Source organism: Phaethon lepturus, unplaced genomic scaffold (genome assembly GCF_000687285.1).
Source record: "Phaethon lepturus isolate BGI_N335 unplaced genomic scaffold, ASM68728v1 scaffold5918, whole genome shotgun sequence".
Lineage (NCBI taxonomy): Eukaryota > Metazoa > Chordata > Aves > Phaethontiformes > Phaethontidae > Phaethon > Phaethon lepturus.
The window spans coordinates 95,886-119,151 of record NW_010559626.1 but is presented as its reverse complement, the minus strand read 5'-3'; the positions used below and the strand labels follow the sequence as shown (position 1 = coordinate 119,151).

General features: G+C 33.7%; 1 protein-coding gene across 1 annotated transcript in view; it reads left to right on the top strand.

The window, feature by feature from the left end:
- Window positions 1-12,927: 12,927 nt before the first annotated feature.
- The window catches only part of LOC104625711 (diphthine--ammonia ligase-like), a gene marked incomplete at both ends in the record, with an annotated part of 100,438 nt that continues 90,099 nt past the window's right edge, over window positions 12,928-23,266 (top strand). Inside the window, 2 exons of the mRNA XM_010293410.1 lie at window positions 12,928-13,001; window positions 15,220-15,338. Of these exons, the coding sequence (XP_010291712.1) occupies window positions 12,928-13,001; window positions 15,220-15,338 (193 nt within the window). The remainder of the gene's footprint in view (window positions 13,002-15,219; window positions 15,339-23,266) is intronic.

Sequence of the window (23,266 nt, the reverse complement as noted above, 5' to 3'; positions counted from 1 at the left end):
AGGTACCTTGTCACAGTGTCAACCTGGAATCATTACAAAAGCAAACAAAGGAGTTGAAAGTATGGGAAGAAAACAGATTATAAAACCTGCTGAAAACCTCTCTAGGTTGTTTGTCTTCATTATTGATGGAATAAGTTTGTTCCAAAGATTGAGTGGTGTTAGTTTGCAGAGCTTGCAGAAAGTATCTGACCATAATTATTATGGATGAGTGACAGTTATGCCATCTTTGCCTTTTAATGAAGGGTACCAGTAAAAGGTGCTAAGAGGTACAAGAGAGAGAATCCAACACAGCATTAATTTCAATAATATACTTCCTGCTGGTCACAAGTTGCAACAGCAGAGACACTTTTTCTGTAGCACCATCAACAAGTCAAGCCTTATCAAACTATATGTTGAAGAATTGAGTAAAAATGTTATCGAGAGAGGCTACCTGACCAAGTTCTTTATAGAGTGAGAATCCGTTTGCATCAGATTAACTGCTCAGACCACTCTGAGAAAATTAAATTTCTCAATTCATTTTATGAAGTGGCAGGCAGATGCTGTTGCTGAAGAATTGCACACCTCAAGTAATGGATACACATCAGTTCAATCACTGCTGAAGACACAGATTTTTTTTTTTTTTTTCCTTTTTTTCCCTCCCCTTACATTCAGGAATGCTACATCTTGTCCAGTCAGAGACCTATAAAAATTGTTTGATATTGCAAAGGTAGAATGCTTTCCTGGTATTGATGGTTACATCAGAGTACTTACAAGTCTGCCAGATATTGTGAGAGATGGCAATTTTAGTCTTCTTTCATTAAAATAAAGGAAAAACCCTTAATGCGAATGCAATGGGTGTTTTGAAGCTTGGACCAGACTGTGAGATCTTGAGACTTCTTTCAGAAATCTAAGAATTTCACAGCCTGTACATAGTACCCTGTAGCTGCAGGGACTGATGACAGAGTATTGTGTCATAAGTTGTGCTCTCCTCAAAGACCTGAAATTCAGTCACCTTCTGTTCTGTAAAATCTTGTTTATTGCAGTATACTCTTTGAGTATAAGGTATAAAATGGGAATTGAGAGGCAATATGGACATACTGTACTGAGTTTAACAATCGTGTAACACATCTAACATGCTTTTTCCAAGGGGGAGGATAGCATTGTGTGTTCACAGTGTATTTTTATTTCCTTACCTGTATTAAAAGTTTATTTTTTAATTGTTTCTAATTATTAAGCTCTATATATCTACTATATAGATGTAGGAATGTATTTATTGTAAATGGGATAATGCTATCATTAAGTATGTATCACTACCTATCATTCTGCCAAGTTACTGTATCTAAACAAAGGTAGATGTAGACAACTTTAAAAGATACAAGGTGGCTGCAGTAGCTGAAGCGTCTGCAATGCATTCATTTGGCATATATATTGGGAACTGAGATTATAACAAAAATACTTGTGATAAGAAAATGGGACGAACACTTGATTCTTGCTGGTAAGCAGTCCATTGAAGAGGAGGATTTGATTCTTCATGCAAACTGTCTAGTTCTTGTCAGAGAGCATATGTTAATATTGTTTTGGAATGTTTTTCTTAAGACTTGGAATCATCGCTATCATTTTAGTAGATGACCTCGTCTTTTTTTCAAAGTGATGGAAAAATAATCCAAACAAAGGCACTTTATAAGACAATCAAACCTGAAAATCATAATGTGGCATTTTGTGCTTCACTGGAATCTGGGAAGAAACTTTGTTGAAAGTTGCACTATTTTCATGAATAAGAGTAAATAATATATCTTTAAGGTCCCTTCCAGCCCAAGCCATTCTATGATTCTATGTCACAGATGAGGAGCAGAAAATAACAGTGTTTGCACAAGGCATGTGCAGAGTTCTCTTTTTGCTCAAGGTGTTTGAATCCTCAGTGCACTCTCACTATGAGAAGTGCAGTGCAGACATTGGAGTTTTGGAGTAGTAATCATTGGGCAAAAAGGATTGTGTAAATGCTTAAATCTGAAGAGAATCATTGTGCTAAAAATTAGAATAAAATATACACCATTTTAAAAAGTGATAGATTTGGTTTTTAAGGAATATTTTATCAGTATTGCTTTAAGTTTATACAGACTATAGAAGAATTGGACAATCATAAGTGTGCCTTTATTTAATTATTTTTTGTTCAGTGGTATTTTCTCATCTTTTGTACATGATGATTTCCAGGATCAGTGGTGTTTAGACAAAAAAAAATAAAGGACCTAGACATATTAACTTGATGTGATGGAACAAACTTCTAGTGTTGTACTGTTGAGATTCCCAATAGTTTTAAAGAAATTGCAAACCCTGTTGACTTCTGGAAAAGTAACAAAAATTCAATCAATTACTCTACATGTACTTCAGCATTATAGATTTTTGTGACAATTCAGGAATAATGAATGAATACTTAAAGTAATAATGAGTACTTGTGACAATAAAAATTACTTATTTCATATGAAATTATTATACAATTAGGCAACTATTTTACTTTAATGTCGCATTATGGTATATAAGAGTTAATTTTAGAAAAATAATATATTTTTTTAAATTTCTTTGCTCTCAGGGAGTTCTATTCTTTACAAGGAAAGATAAGACAGGAATAGAAGACTTGTTTCTCATATACAAAATAGCTTATTTTCATTTAAGGTATGATTTTCTCCCATGTTTCTGAGTCTTGTCCTGTCATATGTGGTAAGAGGACAACAAAATGAAAACTCAGAATCTTGCCCTGTCATGCCTACAGTTTTACTTGTGCAAAAAGATGTTTGCTTACGGAATTAGTAATGTGAATAAAGTTACTTATATGTGCCTTAGTGTTTCCCAGCATGTATTCTGAAATTAAATAACATTGCTTTGACAATACTTATATAGGAATAAATGAGGCTAGGCAGTTAATTCTTGTATGACATTTTCCTAGAGTACCTTCCCTTAGTGAAATTCTGTTAATGAGTTGAATTAACCAAATTGTGCTGCATACCTCAGATAACCAGAGCAAGCTGTAGAGTCCGTTCAGGGTTTGTTTTGTAGATGCTGTACTGGATTGATTGCCATTAGCATCTAGAAGTTGGTCCATATGGAGGCTATGTGGTCAAAAGCTAATACAGAGCAAGGAAAAAAGCTTGTGTGTATATTAAGAACTTAGTTTATCAAGGCTGGCTTTTGGCTATCTTACACTTTATTAAAGATACTATTTAAATAAAGAAATCCAAGAGTGAAATTCTGCCTTGTCTGAAGTCAGAGAGTATGATGGAAATGGACTGAGTCGCCTCATCTAAATTATGAATCTTCTTTTGACTAGAAACATACTAATGTTCCTTTCATGTTCTTTTTCTTGATTTAAGTGGTTTGTCTTCAGCAAGACATTGATCTGGAACATAATAATATAGGCCAGTACCTGCCTTCCTAAGGCAAAGACTTTTTTTTTTTCTTTTTTTCCCCCCTCTGAAGAAGCCACACAGAATTGTATATGTTGGTATCTTAAAAACCTATTTTTTAAATCTAAATCACAGTGCTTGACTACTAATTCTAGATAAATGTGAAAGAAGTGGTTATAAATTTGCTTTGTCTTTCATGTTATAACTGTTGATGTAATTGCTGTTGATGGCAAAATAGTTACACTTACAATCACCAACACTTATAATATCCCATCTAGCATGGGAACAGAAATATGTTGGATGGTTACTTGACTGTTTTGTAGTTGTTCACTGGCATCTTGTCATTACGATGTAATGTCTTTTATTCAATCTGGAGTTGACTGTTCATGCTAAATTTGGTTATCAAATTAAGTAATCAGTCTTTGTTGAGGTAATTTTATAAATAAGATTTCCTGAGAGAAGTGTCTGCAGGCAAGTTTGCTTTGTAATTATTTGAACATTTAAGAGCTGGAAGTCCCAAAGGTGAAGCAGACGTTTGTGTGAAACCAAACCTCTGCACAAAAGCAATTTTTATTTTTTTTTTTTGTTCAGCTGCAGACTGTTGTCTCTCTATCAAAGACTTTGTAGCTTCTGTTGATGGCATGTAGGCCTCTTGTGCACTCAGTTGACTCGTATAAAGAAAACGAAAACTCACAGTTCTGTAGAAAAGTCCTTAGGTAATCTTTGCAATACTGGATAAGTCTGTTGATTTTGATTTTAGTATTCTAGTTTTTTTGATAGGTATATCTAACTATATTAAATTTTACTAAATGCATTGTTTTTAGCATGACTTGTTTTTTATTGGAAAAAATGAATCAGTCTAAATAATAGTAAACTAAATAATGTAGAAAAAAATTCTTTTGAAATACTATGATATCTTAAAAGATATCTCAATTTGCTTGTATTCTATGAAAATAGTTAATATATGAGATAACATAAAAAATTAATTCATTAATAAAAGATTTGTAATTCCTAAGACTAATCATTCACTTTGTAAATGCAGCTAAATGGAGAATCAGTGTTATCAGGAAAACCTGTGTTTATGGTGTGATGTATGGCTATAGTGGAAGATTTTCCTGGATTTCTGTTTCTACTGTTTAGAATTTAATTATAGCTTTTTGAACTGCAGTATTTCAATATATTTCTGCTTGATATTAGACTTTGAGAATGGTATTTGTCTTTCACTCACTCTCCTTTTTCATTTGCAGTGGTGTGTGCATGTCCTTATGCGCATACATACCCTTGCACCTGTGTGTTCACACAGGGATTTCATGTGAATCTACATTAAATTAATTTCCACCCCTGTTTTTGGAGCTACGTCTTCCAAAGGAATGAAGACATGAGATATATATGCTTTGACGTCTGTAAGTGGAAGACAGGAAAGTCCCAGACGATGTGTAGTGATCTGCAAGACTATGTGATTCATAGCCTGTATCTTTGGTGCTTCCAGGTAGCAAGAGGACCACACACTACTTACATGTGGTTATTATGAGATTGCGATTAGATACTGAAAGCTGTGACTGGGAGCAGATGAATGCTCCTCTACACTGAATTAACAGATTTTGTGTGTATATGTGCATGCAGTGTTTCAATAACTGCATTTGGAAAACTCTCTGAAGTTAGGCCATCGATGAGTTATACTTGATGGTGGCGGTGTGTCTGTCTGTTCTCTATGCATTCATAAAAATTAATCCAATTAGCTTTTAAAGTGGATTAGTTACATAGTATTATCTCCATGCATAGATACTGTTATTCAAAAGTAATTTGCTTTTAAAGTGAGTTAAGCTAAGCCCACTGAATACTACTGAAGTTCTTAATGAGAGTATTCACACAGGGATTTCACGTGAATCCACATTAAATTAATTTCCACCCCTGTTTTTGGAACTACGTCTTCCAAAGGAATGAAGACATGAGATATTTGTGCTTAGAGGTCTTTAAGTGGAAGACAGGAAAGTCTCAGATGATGTGTAGTGATCCGCAAGACTATGCGATTCATAGCTAGTCTGCATAACCTTACCAAACAGCAGTTACTCAATTTGAAGTAGAGGTATTATATCCCTATGTCTCAGGGATATTTCCATACTGTCTTTGATTACTTGTAGCTGGCTCTGACAGACATATCAAAGCTTAGAAAAATCACATACTCTGCTTGAAATCAGTATAATCAGTGATCTTAGAATGCTTCACAAATCATAAGGCAAAACTCAGATTTAAGAATTTTCCACTTAAATAATTGCAGAAGCCTAAAAGTCCAGTTACTAATGTATATATAGTCAATCACACACCTGCAAATATGTTGTGTTTTAATTTGAAGTTTTGCAAATGACTGATAGTCATTATTTAGACAAAAACTTAAGCATGTGTAACAGTTTTCTGTTATTCCTGCAAGCTTCAAGGAAGATATTAATTGGAGAGACAATTTCATTTAGAGATAATCTATTTTCTATCTCGGTCATAAAATGAATTGGGGCAAAGCTGTGAAGCAAATGTTAAAAATTAAACCTAGTTTAAACCGTTCTTCAGCTGTTTATACTTCAGTTTCTTACATAGATCTGTTCTAAACAGTAAATGTTTAGGGATATGCTGCATTTTTCTGAATGGGAGTGTTCAAATTTTCTTGCAATACACATAAACAGGCATATATAGGCACAGGTCTAGCACTTCCTTTTTCTTTCTTTGATATTATTTTGGCTGTTGTATGTGTCTGTCATTTAAGATAGACATTATTAAGGTGGTGAATAGTTCTGTGCAGTGATACGCTTAGCAGTAACCTTTACTCATAATGTGATATTGTCTGTATGTCTTACTTTGTTCAGCTTTCTCTGGCACTGATGAAGCCTAAAGCTGCTGTTCTTTGAGATGCTGATAATTTTTTTATCTGATTAACTGACACATTTAGTTGAAATCAGACACAGCCCTTAGGCTGGGCATGGATTTAATTTAAAAAGTATCAAAGGTTTGCACTGTGTGCTGTTTAATCATCATGTTTATCAGGCAAAGAAAAATTACCGGAAGGACCATAGGGAGAGGGTTATCTTAAGGAGCAGTAACTTGGGAAATGGGTAATAACTCCGAGGTAATTTACAGCTAACTTTTACATTCATTAATATAACATTTCCCACTGATAATTACAGCGCATGTAATATACTAATTAAATTGAAAACATTAGCACTAATTTCTTTTTGCTGAACTGTGAGAGGGTCAGGTAAAGACATTAAAATGTGAAATTAAAGAAAACCTCTGTACTAATACTACTGCAATGAATGTTTTACTTACTAGTAGAATACTTCTACCAGTATTGTATGCTACAATGCATATGCATATTTCCTCAAACTACCATCACTATCCTTAATTGAACTTCAGTCACTGAAATTAAAAAAAAGCAAAATTGAAATCACAGTGTGCTAGCATAAATTACTCTTATGTTTCTCTTCATATTTTACTTCAACTGTGAACCACTATTGTCAGTATTGTACATGGGTATTACAGAGCCACGTTAACAACTCTGTAACAGTAAGCATACTCATGGCACTGCTGTTTTTGAGTTTTCACAAAACTTTTTGATTTTTTATACTATTTTCTGATAGAAAATATAGCTAAAAGTAATTTATGATACAGGGAAAGCAGCAATTTTTAATTATTTTATTCATTAGACTGTTTAAAATATATATAAATTTAAAACTACGAAGCTTTAAATAGAAATTGTACATCTTAGTACAGTTACAGTTGCAAAGATCAATTTGCTGTTCCGACAGAATGGTTCATGAAGCTTATTCTTCATGAATCTTATGAACAGGAATAAATTAGTAGTTGTAATAAGACATGTAACTTACAGTTAAAACATAGGTAATAATTATCATAAAGTATACTGCTGATAAAAAGAAAGTGTTATTTAGATGCTTTTTAAAAGTTGATTTTTATACCTGCCTTTTAAAATGAGTAATTTTGGTAGTTTTAAAGGGGTAAAATAAGTTTTAAAAAGTCATATGGAAAATAAGAAGTTGTTACCATCTGTATGCATCTTGTGTTTAACGTCTGTGTTTATGTATCCATTACATACTTTGTGATGTAATACTTTCTGACAGAGTATACTGTACTAAGTGCTTTCTATATTATCCAAATATTTCAGAGAAGCAATTTATTTTTGCTTTAGGCTAACCTATTACACTGGCAACATATTAGTAAAGTTTTGCATAGTTTAAACTCTTAAATTAACAGTACATGACACTTTCTTTAATAATGACAAAGCAAAAACCAACCCAAGAAAAAAAAAACATGCTTCCATATTAACTTTCCTTGAACATTTTTCTGTTCTCTGTTACTTTCTATTTGATACAGCACCTAACATCTTTCCTCCATATTTTTTTTCCAAATTTGCTTCCTTGGCTTTTGAGTTCAGTGCAGATCCCTGGTATTTAGCCTGCAGATGTCAGCCTGCTCTACTCATGCAGAGACTGCAGTTATGTGAACATGCTTTTTATGGTACCAAACCTGATCAGATTCCACATTAAAAGGTGAAGTGTAGTACCCAAGACTGATTCTGGGATTGATTCTCTGCTAACTACGATCAGCTCTGAATGAAACAAAATCCTATCTGTTTGTAAAATGTCCAGTAACTCTTTCAATACCAGAGAATCCAGTGAAGAACCAGTTTTCATTTAGTACTCTTCTCATGCTTCAAGTGCTGAGCTCAATACACTGTGTCACAAGGCTTTATGTAAACTTGTCCAGTTGAGGAATTTATGAAGGTTGTTAGACGGTAGATTTTTTTTCTGTTCCACCTCATACTCCATCCTTCTTCCCTTCAAATCTTCTTACTTGAATTTTTGCCACTCCAACCTTGATTTGTTGAAGCGTACAGAATAGGGGGATTGAATTTATTCCATTTCATGGTATGTAAGTATATTAACTAGTTCTCCCATTTCAAAGCATTTATTAAGTATATTGATGTTTCTCCTTGTGGAAGCTGCTGTCTGGACAGTGATGGAAGTTTATATTTGCTCTTTACCATCAGAAGAACTAAATGAAAAGTGATGGTGGTGAATAGCTCTCTGTCAAAAGTCTTTAAACGTGAATGCTAACCACAACTGAAAAATGGCATGATGTACTGCCATTTCACAAAATGATTAAAACTTGCATATTATCGAAGGAAATAAACTAGAGTAAGTGCAGAACATCTTGTATATGATTATTTAAAAGAGATTTAATGTAGCTTGTAAACAAGCAGCCAATGACAGTCTTCTGTTGTTTTGTTACTAACTTCAAGATAAATTGTATACATATGTACATATATATTTATGTGTGTGTATATACACACACATATATTTATGTGTTTGTGTCTATATATACATGCACATCCACCCTCTAAATGTGTTATAGTTATGTATAATTGAAAAAAACCCAAACCTCAAAACAAATAGTTTTTTTTGTTTTACTTGATATTTAAATTTCAAGTTTGGGCCATTCTTCCAACAGTTGTTTAATAGGAGTTCTGTGACCTTAAAGATTATAATGGCTTTATTAATTCCCTTACCATAGGATGATTTTGAAAGTTCCTAGGACTCGGGACTAGAATTTTTAAAATCCCAAACAAACTGGTTTGCAAAGCAGTTCATTTTAGTATAGAAGTATTGTGTTTGTATATCAGGGCACTTAAGTCTCTACTTCCAGGTGCTTTTCTTTTTAATTTGAAGAAGTTTTCATACTGAGTATCTTTGCTGAGATATACATTTTGTGAGAATTTGAAAAACAGAATGAATTTTAAAAAATACCAATTTTATTGCTCTCTGAGCTTGTTAAAAAATGTGTTGGGAAGTCAGTTGCCATCTTCATGGATGAACAAGAAATTCTGTGAATCTGTGTATTTGGGCAATCAGGAATTTCAATGCATGTTTGTTTATTATGAGGATCACATCTTTTTTTTAAGTTCTTGATGTAGGTACTGTCATTTTACATCTCTGATGTAAAAACTAGAAACTATTTATTTCTCATTCTTAGAGAAAGAAGAGTATATATAACGGAAACAACAGATTTGCAATGCACTATAATAAATATGATGATGATAACAGTAAACATATTTGTTTTGTTGAGGAGAGACAAGTGTATGTGTTATAAAGCAGGTTGGCCAGAGAAGCTGTGGATGCCTTATCATTGCAAGTGTTCAAGGTCAGGTTGGATTGGGCTTTGAGCAACCTGATCCAGTGGAAAGTATCCGTGCCCATGACGGGGGCGTTGGACTAAATGATCTTTAAGTTCCCTTCCAACTCAAACCATTGTATGATTCTATGTTCTAAAGGAACATGGAAAATTGTGTATGATATGTGTATTTATGTAGCCATGGAGATTAATGTAGTTGTGAGACAACAGTTGTACAGCCTGGTGTTTGTTTGTATCAGATACTTCAAAAACATTACTTGCTGAACTTAGTTGATGGGATAGTTTGCCTCTGGTAACTTAGAACTGAACAATGAATGTTGTTATTAAATGGTCGTTAGTGTCTGGTTTTCCAGAATATCTAAACACTCATTTTTTAAATCAAGAAATAGATAGAAAAAAGTCTGTGATAGAACATTGGATGAGATCTTTCCTCGAGTGTTTGGAAAACATATACTGAATATAATTTCCTAAATATCACTCTCTGTCCAGCCGCTATAGCTGAACACTTTTAATTCATATATAACTTCTTTTTGACAGAAATAGTCAGGAAAAGCCCTGCATATTTCAAGTGAACCTGTTAGCAAAAAAAAAAAACAAAACAAAACCCTATTGTATATAAGAATAGGTGTCAATACAATTTTGTGCTGGAGAAGTTTGTAAACTTAACTGCTTGAAATTACAGTAAGAATAAAATTCAGAATAACTTAAAATTGTATTATATTTGTTTTCCTTCACAGCATGATAGTATACACCATAGACAGATGCATACAAACAAAACAATACTGTTAAGTAGTGACAATGTTGGGAATCTGTGCTTAATCAGTGAGCTCCAAGCTCTTCTGCTTTTAAAAATTACTGCTGCTGCTAGTACTCAATAAAGACTTAAAAACATGTGCGGTAAAACAGTATTTTTAAATTGATACTTTTGATGCCAAGTCCTTAAACAGAAGTAATTTCAAAGTGTGGTCATCTCTGCTTATTATCTATGAGACTATAAGATCTCAGAGTTTAGTTCCATGATAGCGACAATTGTTTGCCAGAGGCTAAAATTCAGAGCTCTGAGATAGGAAATTCAGGGCCACTGCAGGTATTATTTGTATTGGTGCAGCTATGTCTCAGTCTTTGAATTTGTGGCAAGGAAGAGTCCCATTTTAAAAAAAAAAAAAAAAAAAGTCTAGTTGTTTTTAATTATTTTTTCTTAAATCTATTAAAGATACTGTACATCTCATTTTTACAAGGAATTTAAAAAAATAACTTAAACATATCCTCTCTACACTTTTGTATGAATAGTATATCTGATAGATTATTTTCTACCAGTTCTTTCTGAAATACCTCACTATTAGAATCATTAATGCATTTTTATGGCTGATCTTGTGGATGGACCTGCTATCAGAAAAATACTGTAATATTAAAGTTAAGTGGTGTGATTTGATTCCTTTGACTCCTGTTATTCTTCCAGTAGATGGTAGTATAAATTGCAGCTGTGATGTCAGTCTGAGAGTTGACATCTGCATGGATCAGAAAAGAGTGCTAACTTTGCATCGCAATTAAGTGAGGATAAGAAAATTCAAGATTACTTTCTGGCTGTTAACAGTTAAGGACTATGCTTTGCAAGAATGTATATTCTCTATCTTCCAACTATGAAAAGGCAAACTATCAAGTAAACATAGAGCTGGATGTCTGTAAGATGAAATATGTAATATACCCATCTAGTTAAATATAGTTAAAATTATTTACTGGTGACCATAAAAGATTTTTTTACCTGTATAAGTCCTGTAAATTGGAGCATGCAGAACTTAATAGCAAAATCTTACTGAAAACAAAAGGAATGGTCACAGTCTTACCATTAAGCATGTCTTGATGTCAACATGTTGTGATGGATTCAGCCGGAAAGGTCAACTGTACTGTTATTGTATGTGTATAAAGTCTTAAAAAATGTAGAATGTTCGGTGGTTCCTATTCTGTCAGTTAGTGACTTTCTATTGCACATGGTTCTTCATAAGAACAAACTGATTTGTGTCTTAATGGAATCTGAAAAAAGTAAAGATTCAGTTAGCTCTGTTTAGTAGAATGTAACAATAATGTATTTGCCTGCTGCTGTTAATGTAATGAAAGCAAAACAATTCTGGTAATCTCAATAAGTAGAAAATCTGAATAGTTCTTTGTTTTGCCTTTTTCCCAGATTTTGCTTGTTTTTATTGTGATCATTGAACCTAGTGTGTTCCATGAATTAATAAACACTTACTATTTGAATGGATTCCTAGTGTAGCTGTAATGCCAGTAGTAGCTGCCACATTGGTGGCCAGTTGCAGAAACCCCACATATATCCCACAGTTCGTGATGTATTAAATGCGATGTATCATTTGTATCATGAAGGTAACTTGCATCCCTACAATATACCTATGAATGAAACACTTTCTGCATCATTTTATTGATAAGAAACAGAAAATGGATTTTAAATTCAGTACCATGGAAGGCAAAGGCTGATTTGATTTTGAAATTCATCTCTAGATATATAGGTCAAAATTTTGTGGTAAAATCTTGCTGCAAACTTAACAGGATTGCTGTGTAACTGAGCAGGTCCAGAAGGTAAGTCATGCTGTGTAGTTAGATCAACCTTGGTTAAAAGAGGAAAACAACTTTAATTAAAGTCTATCTGGAGCAAATTTTAGGAAAAGAAAGTAAATTTCAGCCTGTTGATTGGGATTCAAGCAACTTAAAAATGCAAGAGCTCACGAAATTTAAGTATGTGCATTTTCAAATGTTATATTCTCAGTGTGTTTACAAGAAAAAGTACTATTGGCTTAGGTAGTTGTAAAGAAACAGAGAAAATATGTCTTGGAAAACCTTTTTCTCATAGCAGAATTTTTAAAAGATGTTGTTAAGTAAGTTGCCTGCAAGTTCTCTTGTTCTTGTGTTAGGATAAAAAGAGTAATCTCACACCTTCTTGTCCTACATATTGTGACAAATGCTAATTAATCATCATGATTGTATGTTGCTGATACTTGTACGTGGGATAGCGAACACCCCGGTAAGAGCTGGAAGTTATTTTGTGGATGTCAGGACAACTTTAGGATAAGGTATTAAATCTGGTACTTTTCAGTTACCCTGGTTATTTCTTCTGTAGAACTGTACTTGAGTGGAGTAGATGACTGTGTTAGAGTAATAACCACGTAGTAGGTCAGCTGTGCTGCTCTCTTCTATGCAAGATCTGCATTCCAGGCCATTCAGTTCCATGTACTGGGCACAGGGAAAAAGATTTCTTCTTGATTGATTCTGCTAGTAGAGGTACTGAATCTCTATTGCTTAGGCCAGCATATACTGCTATCAATAATATTCCATGTCTTTTTTTCAGGACAAAGAAGGAGTGGAGGGTGTATCTGTGGGAGCCATACTTTCTGACTACCAGAGAGTTCGAGTTGAAGATGTGTAAGAAAAAAATAATCTTTAGTAATATACACATTCTGGAAAGTGCTTTACTTGTTTGTTTTCTGACTCAAATTCTGGAGCTGAGACAGTTGCTTTATTTCTCATATTCTCATATCTGGTACCCGATTCATTCAATTTTTTAATAGAGTATGTTTTCTTTTTTGTTTTCACCCCCCCACCCCCACCCCCCCCAAACCATGTGTTCATTAGTTAAAAAAAAGTAGAGACTGTGTTGGATTTTTGGATTGCTCTTCAGGTCTCATGGATTAGTTGAAAATACTCACGGTATTGATATGAAAATAGTTGAATAGGTTCAGATCCTTGATTTCAAAAGAAAGCTCACTCAATTCCAGTGACTAAAGTGTTGTGGTCAAATATCCCTATTTTTCATCTGAGTTTTAATACAGAACATCCTGTGACTTGTTATCAGGAATTAAATGCAAGGGAGTCCTTATGTGCATATCTTCCCTTACTTCCTTAAAATCTAAAATCTGTTATCATTAATCAGGAGCTTTCATTTGTCATTTCTACTGTGCATGCTCTTTAAGACTAGATAGATTGTGATACTTCTAAGAGTTGTAATTAAAAAAAGGATCATGTAATGGGAATTGTGTGTGTTACATAGGTGAAGATTTGATTTGGGTCTGGAAAAAAAATTTTCACTATATATGTCTGATGAAATACAAAAATACCTTGTGTTAAAAATTAATTATAATTTCATGAGTTCATTAGTCATTTGTTGATTAGTCATTTGTTGATGATAAAAGCAAATACATGGAATCCTTTATGAACTGTAAGAATGATGAAGTTAATGCTGTGCCAACTGCAAATCAACTGCTGTGCCAACAACATTCCCATCAGCAACTTACACAGCATGGGTGTTTTCTTTACACTTTACATAGGTAAACTGCAGTCAGAAATAACTCCTTACTTTTTCTTTTCCCTTACACTTAAAACATTTTAATGACTGCCTGATCATGTTACTGGATATTTTAGAAAAGATTGCTTTTGTTGATTGTGGGTTTCAGATCTTTTACCACAGCCAAAAGATTGACAGGACATCACAATATTTCAAACAAACCTGATTAATTCCAGGATCACTCAGTGGTAAAAAATTTTTACATTCATCTATAGATTTACCCCTTGCAAGGGATTGTTTCACATAGATCATCCTGGTTACTTGGATTCAGCTGATTTGTTAGCTGAAGTTAGGCACCTAAATGAACCACTTCCCATTCAGAATTGCTAAATATTTCTGTTAATTTCACAGTTTAGTGCACTGTTCAAATACATGAAAGTAATAATAAAACCAATCAGATCATATGGGTACTAACTATGGATTTACATGTCAACATTAAACATCCACTTAACTATAAAGTCTTGACACTGATATTAGTGGGTCTATCTAACATATGGCAGAAAGCCCATATATTAGATAAACATATATTAGATAATTGACAAATAAATGTAATCTTTGAGTGCTCTGAGCTAGTCCCATAGTTGAATGTTTTTAAGTTTTTCAGGAACTAGGCATTACACATTTTATCACTAACCGATGGTACTTGACAATTTGCAGAAGGGTTACCTTCAATAGTGCAAATTGTGATTCTCTAATTTGATAAACAATCAAATGCTGTGTTATCAAATGTTATCTAAATATGATATGGATCAAACCAAATAATTAAATTACGTTAACAAGTTGTTACTTTGTATCACAAGCTGTATACATTTTCCTGAATGATACGTTTCCTTGAGTGTTGATCCAAATCACAGGTTTGTTGAGCGTAACAAATTCAGCATATTGTACTAGTGACGTGTGCCACATTTATCAAAGTGCTGTAAATCTTGCCTTAGCTGTGCTCATAAAAAGTGATTGCTTCCTAAGGTATTAATTGGTTAGAGTCCCTAAAGGTTTAGGAATGTGTTTTCTCATGGTTTTACTTATGTTCCCATGCAAATCTCTTTACATCAGTGCATTACATCTTACTTGCATAGATTAATTATAGTCAGAACAAGTTTATATAATTTTTTTTTATTATTAGACTTAATGTATATACTGAAATCCAGGGATAATAATGTATTGTAATTGAAATTGTAGAAGAAAAATTGTTTAAATGTAGGAAATGAGAAAAATTAATGTTCTTTAATTTTACATGCATTGTGCTGTGTAAAAGCATAATGCTTGGCTTTATTGATTTTTTTTTTGTTTGTTTTTAAGATGCAGAAGGCTTAATCTTCAGCCTTTAGCTTTCCTCTGGCGTCGGAACCAGGAAATATTGCTTAAAGAAATGATATCATCTAACATTCAAGCCATAATCATAAAAGTGGCAGCTTTTGGTATGTATTCAGATTCTGAGCAATATTGTCTACTGAAACTTCCCATGGACAAATCCACAACATAACAGAGAAAAAGATAATTTTTTTCTATATTTTAGGATAAGAAATGTTAACATGAAGACAATTTTTAAAAATTGCATGGCTGAATAACAGTCATGATGCCTGAATAATTGATTTACCTGTATGCAATTCATTCTTAGAGGAGACATGGAAAAGCTGAAAAGTAATTCTTCCTAGCATAGTCATTGAATTCCTTTTGTAATTTTTTTGTTCTAGTTTGGTTTTGATTTGCAGTAAAGATGCATGCATAATACAGTACTTCACAATATTGTCATTTATAGATCATGCAGACTGGTGGCTCGACAATATTATAAAGCAACATGAAGGTTTTAATAGAAATACAAGAAATTAACATCAAATAAGATGAAATTATTTGAGGCCAAAACATTTTGTGTAGCAACAGTCTTTGAGTTGGTAAAGCATATACAGCAAACAGAAATAGTTCATCGTTGCCTTCAAAAAAATGGTATTTACGATGTAGTTGTTTAGAATACCAGAAAATCAACACGTCTTTTCATTGTCAAATATGTAAAATGAGGCTTGTACAATAAAGCAAATCAATATGAAAGATAACCTGTTTATTGTTTGACTGTAAAGATAAGGTCAAATGCAGTTTCATAGGAAGGTTTATTGAATGCATGCTCTATAATCCTAAGAAGCACATGAGAAACATGTTAACGCTACAATATCTTAATTTCAGGCCTCTATGCAGTTTTTAATTTAAGAATATTTAAGGATAAAGTGTGACCAAAGGACCTTTTCTTTTTGGGTTGACTATAGATTTGCAGTACATTGTACCAAATAGTGGCTAGTACCAATCAGTGGCGTCGGTGGTTAAAGATGTATGTTTAAAAAATAGTGTTGTATAATCTTGCATTAGAAGTCCAAAGGCTGGTTTATCTGGGCAACTTTCACATCAAATTCCTAATGTCTGTCTTCTTCAAAGAATGCTTTATAACAAAGTCAATTTTCCTTAAATATTAACCAATAATTGAATTATAATAGTTTAGACTGAATGAAGTCCATGACTTGTTTTAATTAATTCTTTATTTTTTTATTTGTTTGTTGCTCTTTATCTGGTATAGTTTCTAACTAGTTTTTACATTATCATTATGATGGTCTCGCTGTGATGTTCTGTAGGACCTGCTAGGGCTGCTAGTGGGATTAGAATGATTAGAAATCCTCATTCACTTGTAGGTAACATTCAATTTAATAGTGTTTTCCTGAATTTTGGAAGGCCAGTTGCATAGGAGTTGAATACTGTGTTTTCGACTATAAACCAATTCTTTTTAAATTGGAAAAAAAATCCTTTTGAAAGGAATAGTTTTCAGGCCATGTAAATTACATTTTTATATCTGTGTTATTTTTCCATAAAATAGAATGCTTTCATTGTGTATGCTGTGAAGAAAAAATAGAAGACCACAAAGAATATGTAACAAGCTTTTTCACATCAGAATTATTTTTTAAAGAAAATATATGATTTAAATAATAGATAAAACTATTTCACAAGTAGACACCATTGATGACCTGTCTGATGCCTAGAGCAATATAAGCTTGTCTTTTGTATTCTACAGTCTTAAAAAAACTTAAAATGCACTAGTTAGTGCACAAAGAGTGCTTTGTGGGCTATTCATTAAAGGAGCAAATACCATAAATACTTGTAGATAGCAATTAGATAGAAAATCACTTGGAGGTTTTTTTTTCCTTTTTATTTTTTTGGCTACAGGTAAAAGAAAGATCTTATCAGAGTCAATTTCTCACCTGCCTCAGGCAAACGTAATTAGATGTAAGCAAATTTAATGGAGCTTGTGTGCTCTGGGGCCATTCTGTAATGCTTTAATAATTGCATGCCATATTAAAGTGGATTTAAGGTATGAAGGCTGTTCAACATATCAAGTGGCAAAGAAGATAAGATACAGTTTAACTTTTTGCCTCTTAGATTAATAATTAAAGCTAAACTGCAATGAAAATATTTAAAATCACAGATTTATCTGAATCTGAAGGGTAATGCATTAGATGGTATGTTGTACAGATGTTAATGCAAGAAGCAAATCTGTAACCTGAGCTTGACATTCATCAGCGCTGGCATACTTGTACACCCGCATTGTCCTGCTTTCCATTAACTCGGTGCCAGTATTGGCAAGGTAGAAGCCTGTCGTTTTATGTAGAAAACACATAATTATGCAAGTAAATGAGCATTAGTTTAGTACATTTCCCTAAATCCACCATTACAAATTAATACCATAAACTTTGCCGGTGGCAAGAGTTTTCTATCTCAGAGTAGTGTGCTTTTCCAGATGCGATACCAATTGCTCTCACATGCAAAATAAGTATTGTTAGCAAGCCTTCTTCACATGCCTTCTGTTGATCTATAAGTAAATCAGCTATTTTTCCTTTAGAGTGTATTTCAGAGGCTTTAATGATGAGAGAAAAAAATTCCATGATCTAGCAGCAAACCTGAGCTATAAAAGAAAATAAAAAGGCTGCTTATGTATATTTATCTTCAATGCCATTTTCTTGCTGCTAAAGACGCATGTATGATGCATGATACTTTTATATTTGAAATATACCCCTCTTCAGTGGAAATCCCAGAAAGTCAGAATGAGGTTACTTGGTAATAGCTAAAATAGAAACAGTTATTGATTGTATTTTAACATGTGTGTGCCTGAAATTCCAGTAATATCCATTGCTCATGTGAGACAGTGTAATATAGCACTGTGTAATATAACAGAGACAGTGTAATGCAACACAATAAGAAGATACATTTTTGATATCCTTGCTCTCTGGACACATTTCACAGATTAAAATACTAATTAACTTGCAGAGTATGTGTATAACAGATTCACCTTTTATTCTTGGTAACTTTAAATACTGGTCTTACCTGTGCCATGTTCTAAAGCAAATTGCTTCCACTACAGCACAAGGTGTAATACTCAGGTGGAAGTGAGAGAAGGAGGAAGGTTACATTTGCAAGGAATCTATGGGGTCCTCACAGTCTGGTCCTCGGTAAAAATTGACCATTGAGTTTTATTTAGTTTTACTTTACTTATATAGTTAACTATACCTAAATCTTGTTAAGAATTAACACTAAAACTTAGGTGCCACTGTACTTTTTAAAATATGACAAACTTCAGTTCTCGTATATATGAGAATGTATTGAAATTGTTTTTATGTCATGTAATTAAAGCAGTTTGTTCTCAATGATTCTAGTTTTTCTTGGAAGTTTTAAGAGTAACTTTCACTTTCAGTAAGTTTTTTAAGTGCACATTGTTAGCTTGAGAAAGTGGGGGAAAAAAATGCTTCTTCAGTGATTCCATCAAAATCAGAATATAAGCTCAAATTTCTGTGTTTTATAGGATTAATATGCATTATTTACTTTATACATTGCACTTTCTTCCCAGTTTGATTATAGTCAGTTATTGATTTATTATTGAATTAAATACTTGAAAACCCACTGTAATTATGAGATTAGGTAATAGAAATACTAAGTTGAAAAAGAAAAACTCTTTCATCGTTAAATTATGTTTCTAACTTCTAGCTGTTCTTTGGGCCACAGGAGCGGAAATGATACCAAAACGCTGTTCAACTGTTGGACAGCAATAAAAGCGGAAACTTTGTTTCAGGGCTGATTAGCTTGTGGTCCTTAGCCTACAGTTGAAGTGGGGCTCTTATGAAATGTCTACATCCTTTATCTTGTAGATCTGGCTGCTGTGAGTGCTTGTAGACAATCTGCATGCTCAGCCATGGGTAGATTTGAAATCACAGGGGCTGTGGAAGCCTAAATTTTGAGATGGTGTGGGCCCTAGTTACTTACTCAGGCTATTTCCCTCCAACAAGGAGTAATGAGTCCTTAGGGAGCCATTGCCATCTCCTGTCTGTCAACAAATCCTAAAGTTCCTTCTCTAAAACGAGCTGTCTGAAGCACATATATTTAACTTGACTGTCCTTCGCTGCGAGAAGATCTTGATGCTTGCCTCACAAGGTCAAAGAAATAGGTATATTCCTTCTGTACATCCTCTGAAAAGCTCATAGTTTGTGGATGCGTATGTTTTTGTATATGAGCTTTTAATTTAGAGAGAGAGAATGTTACATCTCAGTATAATGAAATCATTACCTGGAGCTTTTGTTTATGATTTAAACCTAAGCACCTAAGTGTCTGCATTATTGTTTACTATTTGCATGCCACTAGTGTACAGAAGTGAAATCCTGACTGACTGAAATTGATAGCCAGACTCCTGTTAATTTTCATGGAGGTAAGATTTATGTATAAAGTAGTGCATTAAAAAAGAACTAGCACCACACAGTTCCTGGTTAAGCTTCTGAGGGTGTAGTTAGCATTACAGATAAACTGATCTACTAGTGAGTTGCTGCCAAAAGGTTGATCTTTCTTCCCCCTTCTAGCTGCCTCCTCCAAATCACAAGTGTCTACTTGCTACTGCCCCTGTAAAAGCTCCAGTGATTGTGTGGCTGCAGCTGGGTGATCCAGCAGAAAAGGACTGCTTTTTTGCATGAGCAGGGAACTTGCTGTGTAGGTGCCACGGCCACATGGAGGATAAAACTCTCAGTAGAAGGCTTACCATGAAATTGGGTTGGCTGTAATGTCACATCATATCCTGAAGTAAAGTTGGTGGTTGTGTGAGTTTTGTCTGAGCACATCATCTGTGCAATGGAAAGGAACAGTGTTCTTTGCAAATGTGTCTCTAGTTTTTAGCATTGAGCAATTTTAAAGTCATTGCTGGGGAAATTGAAGGAACTTGTTATATCATCATCACAGGGAAACATACTTGTTTCCTCCAAATATTTTCAAAAAATTCTCAGACAATTCACAAACATAACAGAAGGAAGTGAGCAACTTTTTGTAAGAAATCAGTAGAAGATCCCAGTTGTTTTCTTCCATATTGTACTGTAAGGAATTGTTTACTTACTTATTACTATACAGACTAAACATTGGCATTATTCTTAACCGGTTCAGCTCATTTAGAGGTGATTGTTCCATTGCTTTTTCCTTGGGCAGTTACCAGACACTGGAGCTGTAATGGAATATGTGACAGTCTTCACAACCTGTGCTCTTGATAATGCTTGGTTTTAGTGGTATGAAAAAGACTTCTTCTGTTTATCATAGTGGAACATAAAATGACTGATACTATTTTTCCAAGTACTGTCAAATTTTAATGATTGTCTGTTCTGTTAGGAATAACGTATTCTGAAAAGTAGCCTTAAACTTTTGTTAGAAAAATTATCCCTGAACAATGTTAAAGTATTATCTTGTATACATATGAAAGCTCTTCATTACTTTTTATTGTAATTTTTTTCAGATTATAAATTTGGTAAACTTACACCTGTCATGTACTTCAGGAAAGATATTCTTATTAGTCTTTTCCCTGTTCTAATCCTTGTTTCCTAGCTGGCACATGTTATTGTCACTGAATTTTCAAACAAATCTTCCAAAGCTTAGTTGGTTCTTTAGAGTTTAAGTGTATTTGACACTTTTTGCCTTAGGCTTGTTCCCTAATACATTTTGCTACTACCTCATTTATCTACATCATTCATGTTATTTACGATAAAAGAAAAGGAACCACACCTGTTTGTTGACCAGAAGTTGTATGAAAAGACTTGGGAACAATTATGAAACCGTAGGAGTCATTTTAGCTCCTACCCTTTTTTTTTTTTCCTGAGGGAAAAGGTTCACATGGGAAAAGATCAATATGGAAAAATGGGAATTGTATGCTAGACCAGAAACCAATCAAAATTAATTTCAGATTTAAGAACAGTATGATGCAGAAGAGATGAGTAAGAGAGAAGAGAACTAGGAATGGACTTTAAGTGAAGAAAAATTTTGATTCAGAGCATAGCTGAAAGGTTAGAAAAATAAGATGAGAAAATAGTCTTTGGATTTGGAATGTTATTTGCCTTGATCCTTTTATATGAATAACAGATACTTTGTTACCAGTGAAAGGTGAGTTTTTGGAAAGGGCTTTTAGTGCACAGGTATAAAGAAACATTTGAGAATAAAGTGTTTCACAGAAAAAGAAGAATTGAGATTTTGTAACAGTTTGCATAAGTGGATCTAGAAACAGGTTAGAGAGAAGTATTTTTCCTTCCTTGCTATCTCTTGAGCCTATAGGTTGGACATTGGGAAGGAGGTCAATATTTTCAGTAGGAAGAGGTGACAAGACTTAGAAGAGTGGGAAAATGAATGTGCCTGAAAATGGAAGAGTAATTGAAAGTTGACATTATTGAGTGCAGTGCCTCTTAAGGAGATGTCAGAGACAGACAAAATTGGAGGAAAATGGCTTAAGAGTGGAAAGATTGCTTTGCAGTTTGGGGAGATCAGATCACCTAAAGAAAAAGTGAAACGGAAGCAGTGGTCTAAGAGTGGACTATTAGGCATTTAAAGTGAAAGAGAAAAGGAAGTAAGGGTTCCAGTGAAGGAGTCAGAAGAATGGTCAGAGAACTTTGAACTTAGAAATAGTAGAAGAAAAAGAGCTTAGAAAGAGATATGTCAAAAGCAGAAGTAATCTTAACAGAATGAAAATCAAGAGGGAGAAGTGATGTCTTGTTAATACTAGAATATTACTTGCTGCTCTTTAATGCTTGGTAAGATTTCAGTTCTGGATGCACATTCACTGTGCAGACTTCTGTGCTGAAACAGGGCATAAACTGAAACCTTTAAAGGCATATCCGTGTAGTTGGAACCACAAATGCTTGCTTTCCACGTGTCTCTGAGTTGCAGTTTTGTGAGACTTGCCCTAATCTGATCCTTTATTTCTGCTCTGGCCTTTACTCTTCTGCAGGTGATCTACTGATTTCCCCTGTCAGAAGTCTCTGTCGATCCATTTGGGGACTGTGACTTTTTAAAAGTTTATAATCTGTCTTCATGGGAACGGATTTAATGAAAGCAACACAAATTTTACTGCTTGCACCATGCCTCTTTCTCTGCCACTGAATCAAATTTCAAACCTTTTCTTCAAAGCTTAATAGCACTAGAACAGTTCAAAGCATGGAAATAACAGAATTCTTTAACAGAGACAAAACAGCAGATCCTTTTTTAGCCAAACTATGATGCTGGAATGGTTGAACTCTTTGAATTGAATAGATTAATAAACAAGAAATACTCTAAAGTAATTCTACTCACAACATTTCAGTATGATGAAGTTAAAAACACTGAAAACAGATTTATATCAGCAAAGTCATACATATGGGGCTGTATGAACCGAACTTGTAATAACTTTTGTTTTAAGTACCTAAAGTCTGTTGAAAGTCCTGAGAAGATGTTGACTGGGGCAGTATTTTCAATGAGCTGAACCATTTGCTGTATAGAGTCTTGGATTTGATTAAAAGCAGTTTAATAGTGTTACTAAACAATTCTTCCACAATCTCTTTTTAAACGATGAACATTTTAGAGTTTTAAAAGTATCTGTGTGAAAATACTGCCTTGTTATTTTATGAAACAATACAAAGTTTCTTCAAAGACTTACTGAGGTTTGTGTTCCTGAAATGGCAGGGCTAAGCTGCTTTGAATCCTAGATGTAACTGGAACACAGATAACTTTGATGTTAAAAAAAAATAAATCACAAGAGATTACAGATAACATTGCTGGTATGAAGTTTTAGAGCCTTTTACCTCTTAGAATTCTAAAATGTGATGACATCAGACTAACCTAGTTTAGAAAATATTTTAGGAACTTCTGAGAAAGAAGATAAACTGTAATCCAAATAAACTGCACTGGAAACATATGCTAGAACCACTTTGCAATTAATGTCATATAACTTTACCACTTAGGTTGAAAAGAGTTACTATATCTTCAGATTCCATCCCTGTACTAGTCCCACACTGGATAAAGCACCCCATACAAAAAAGAAAAGAAA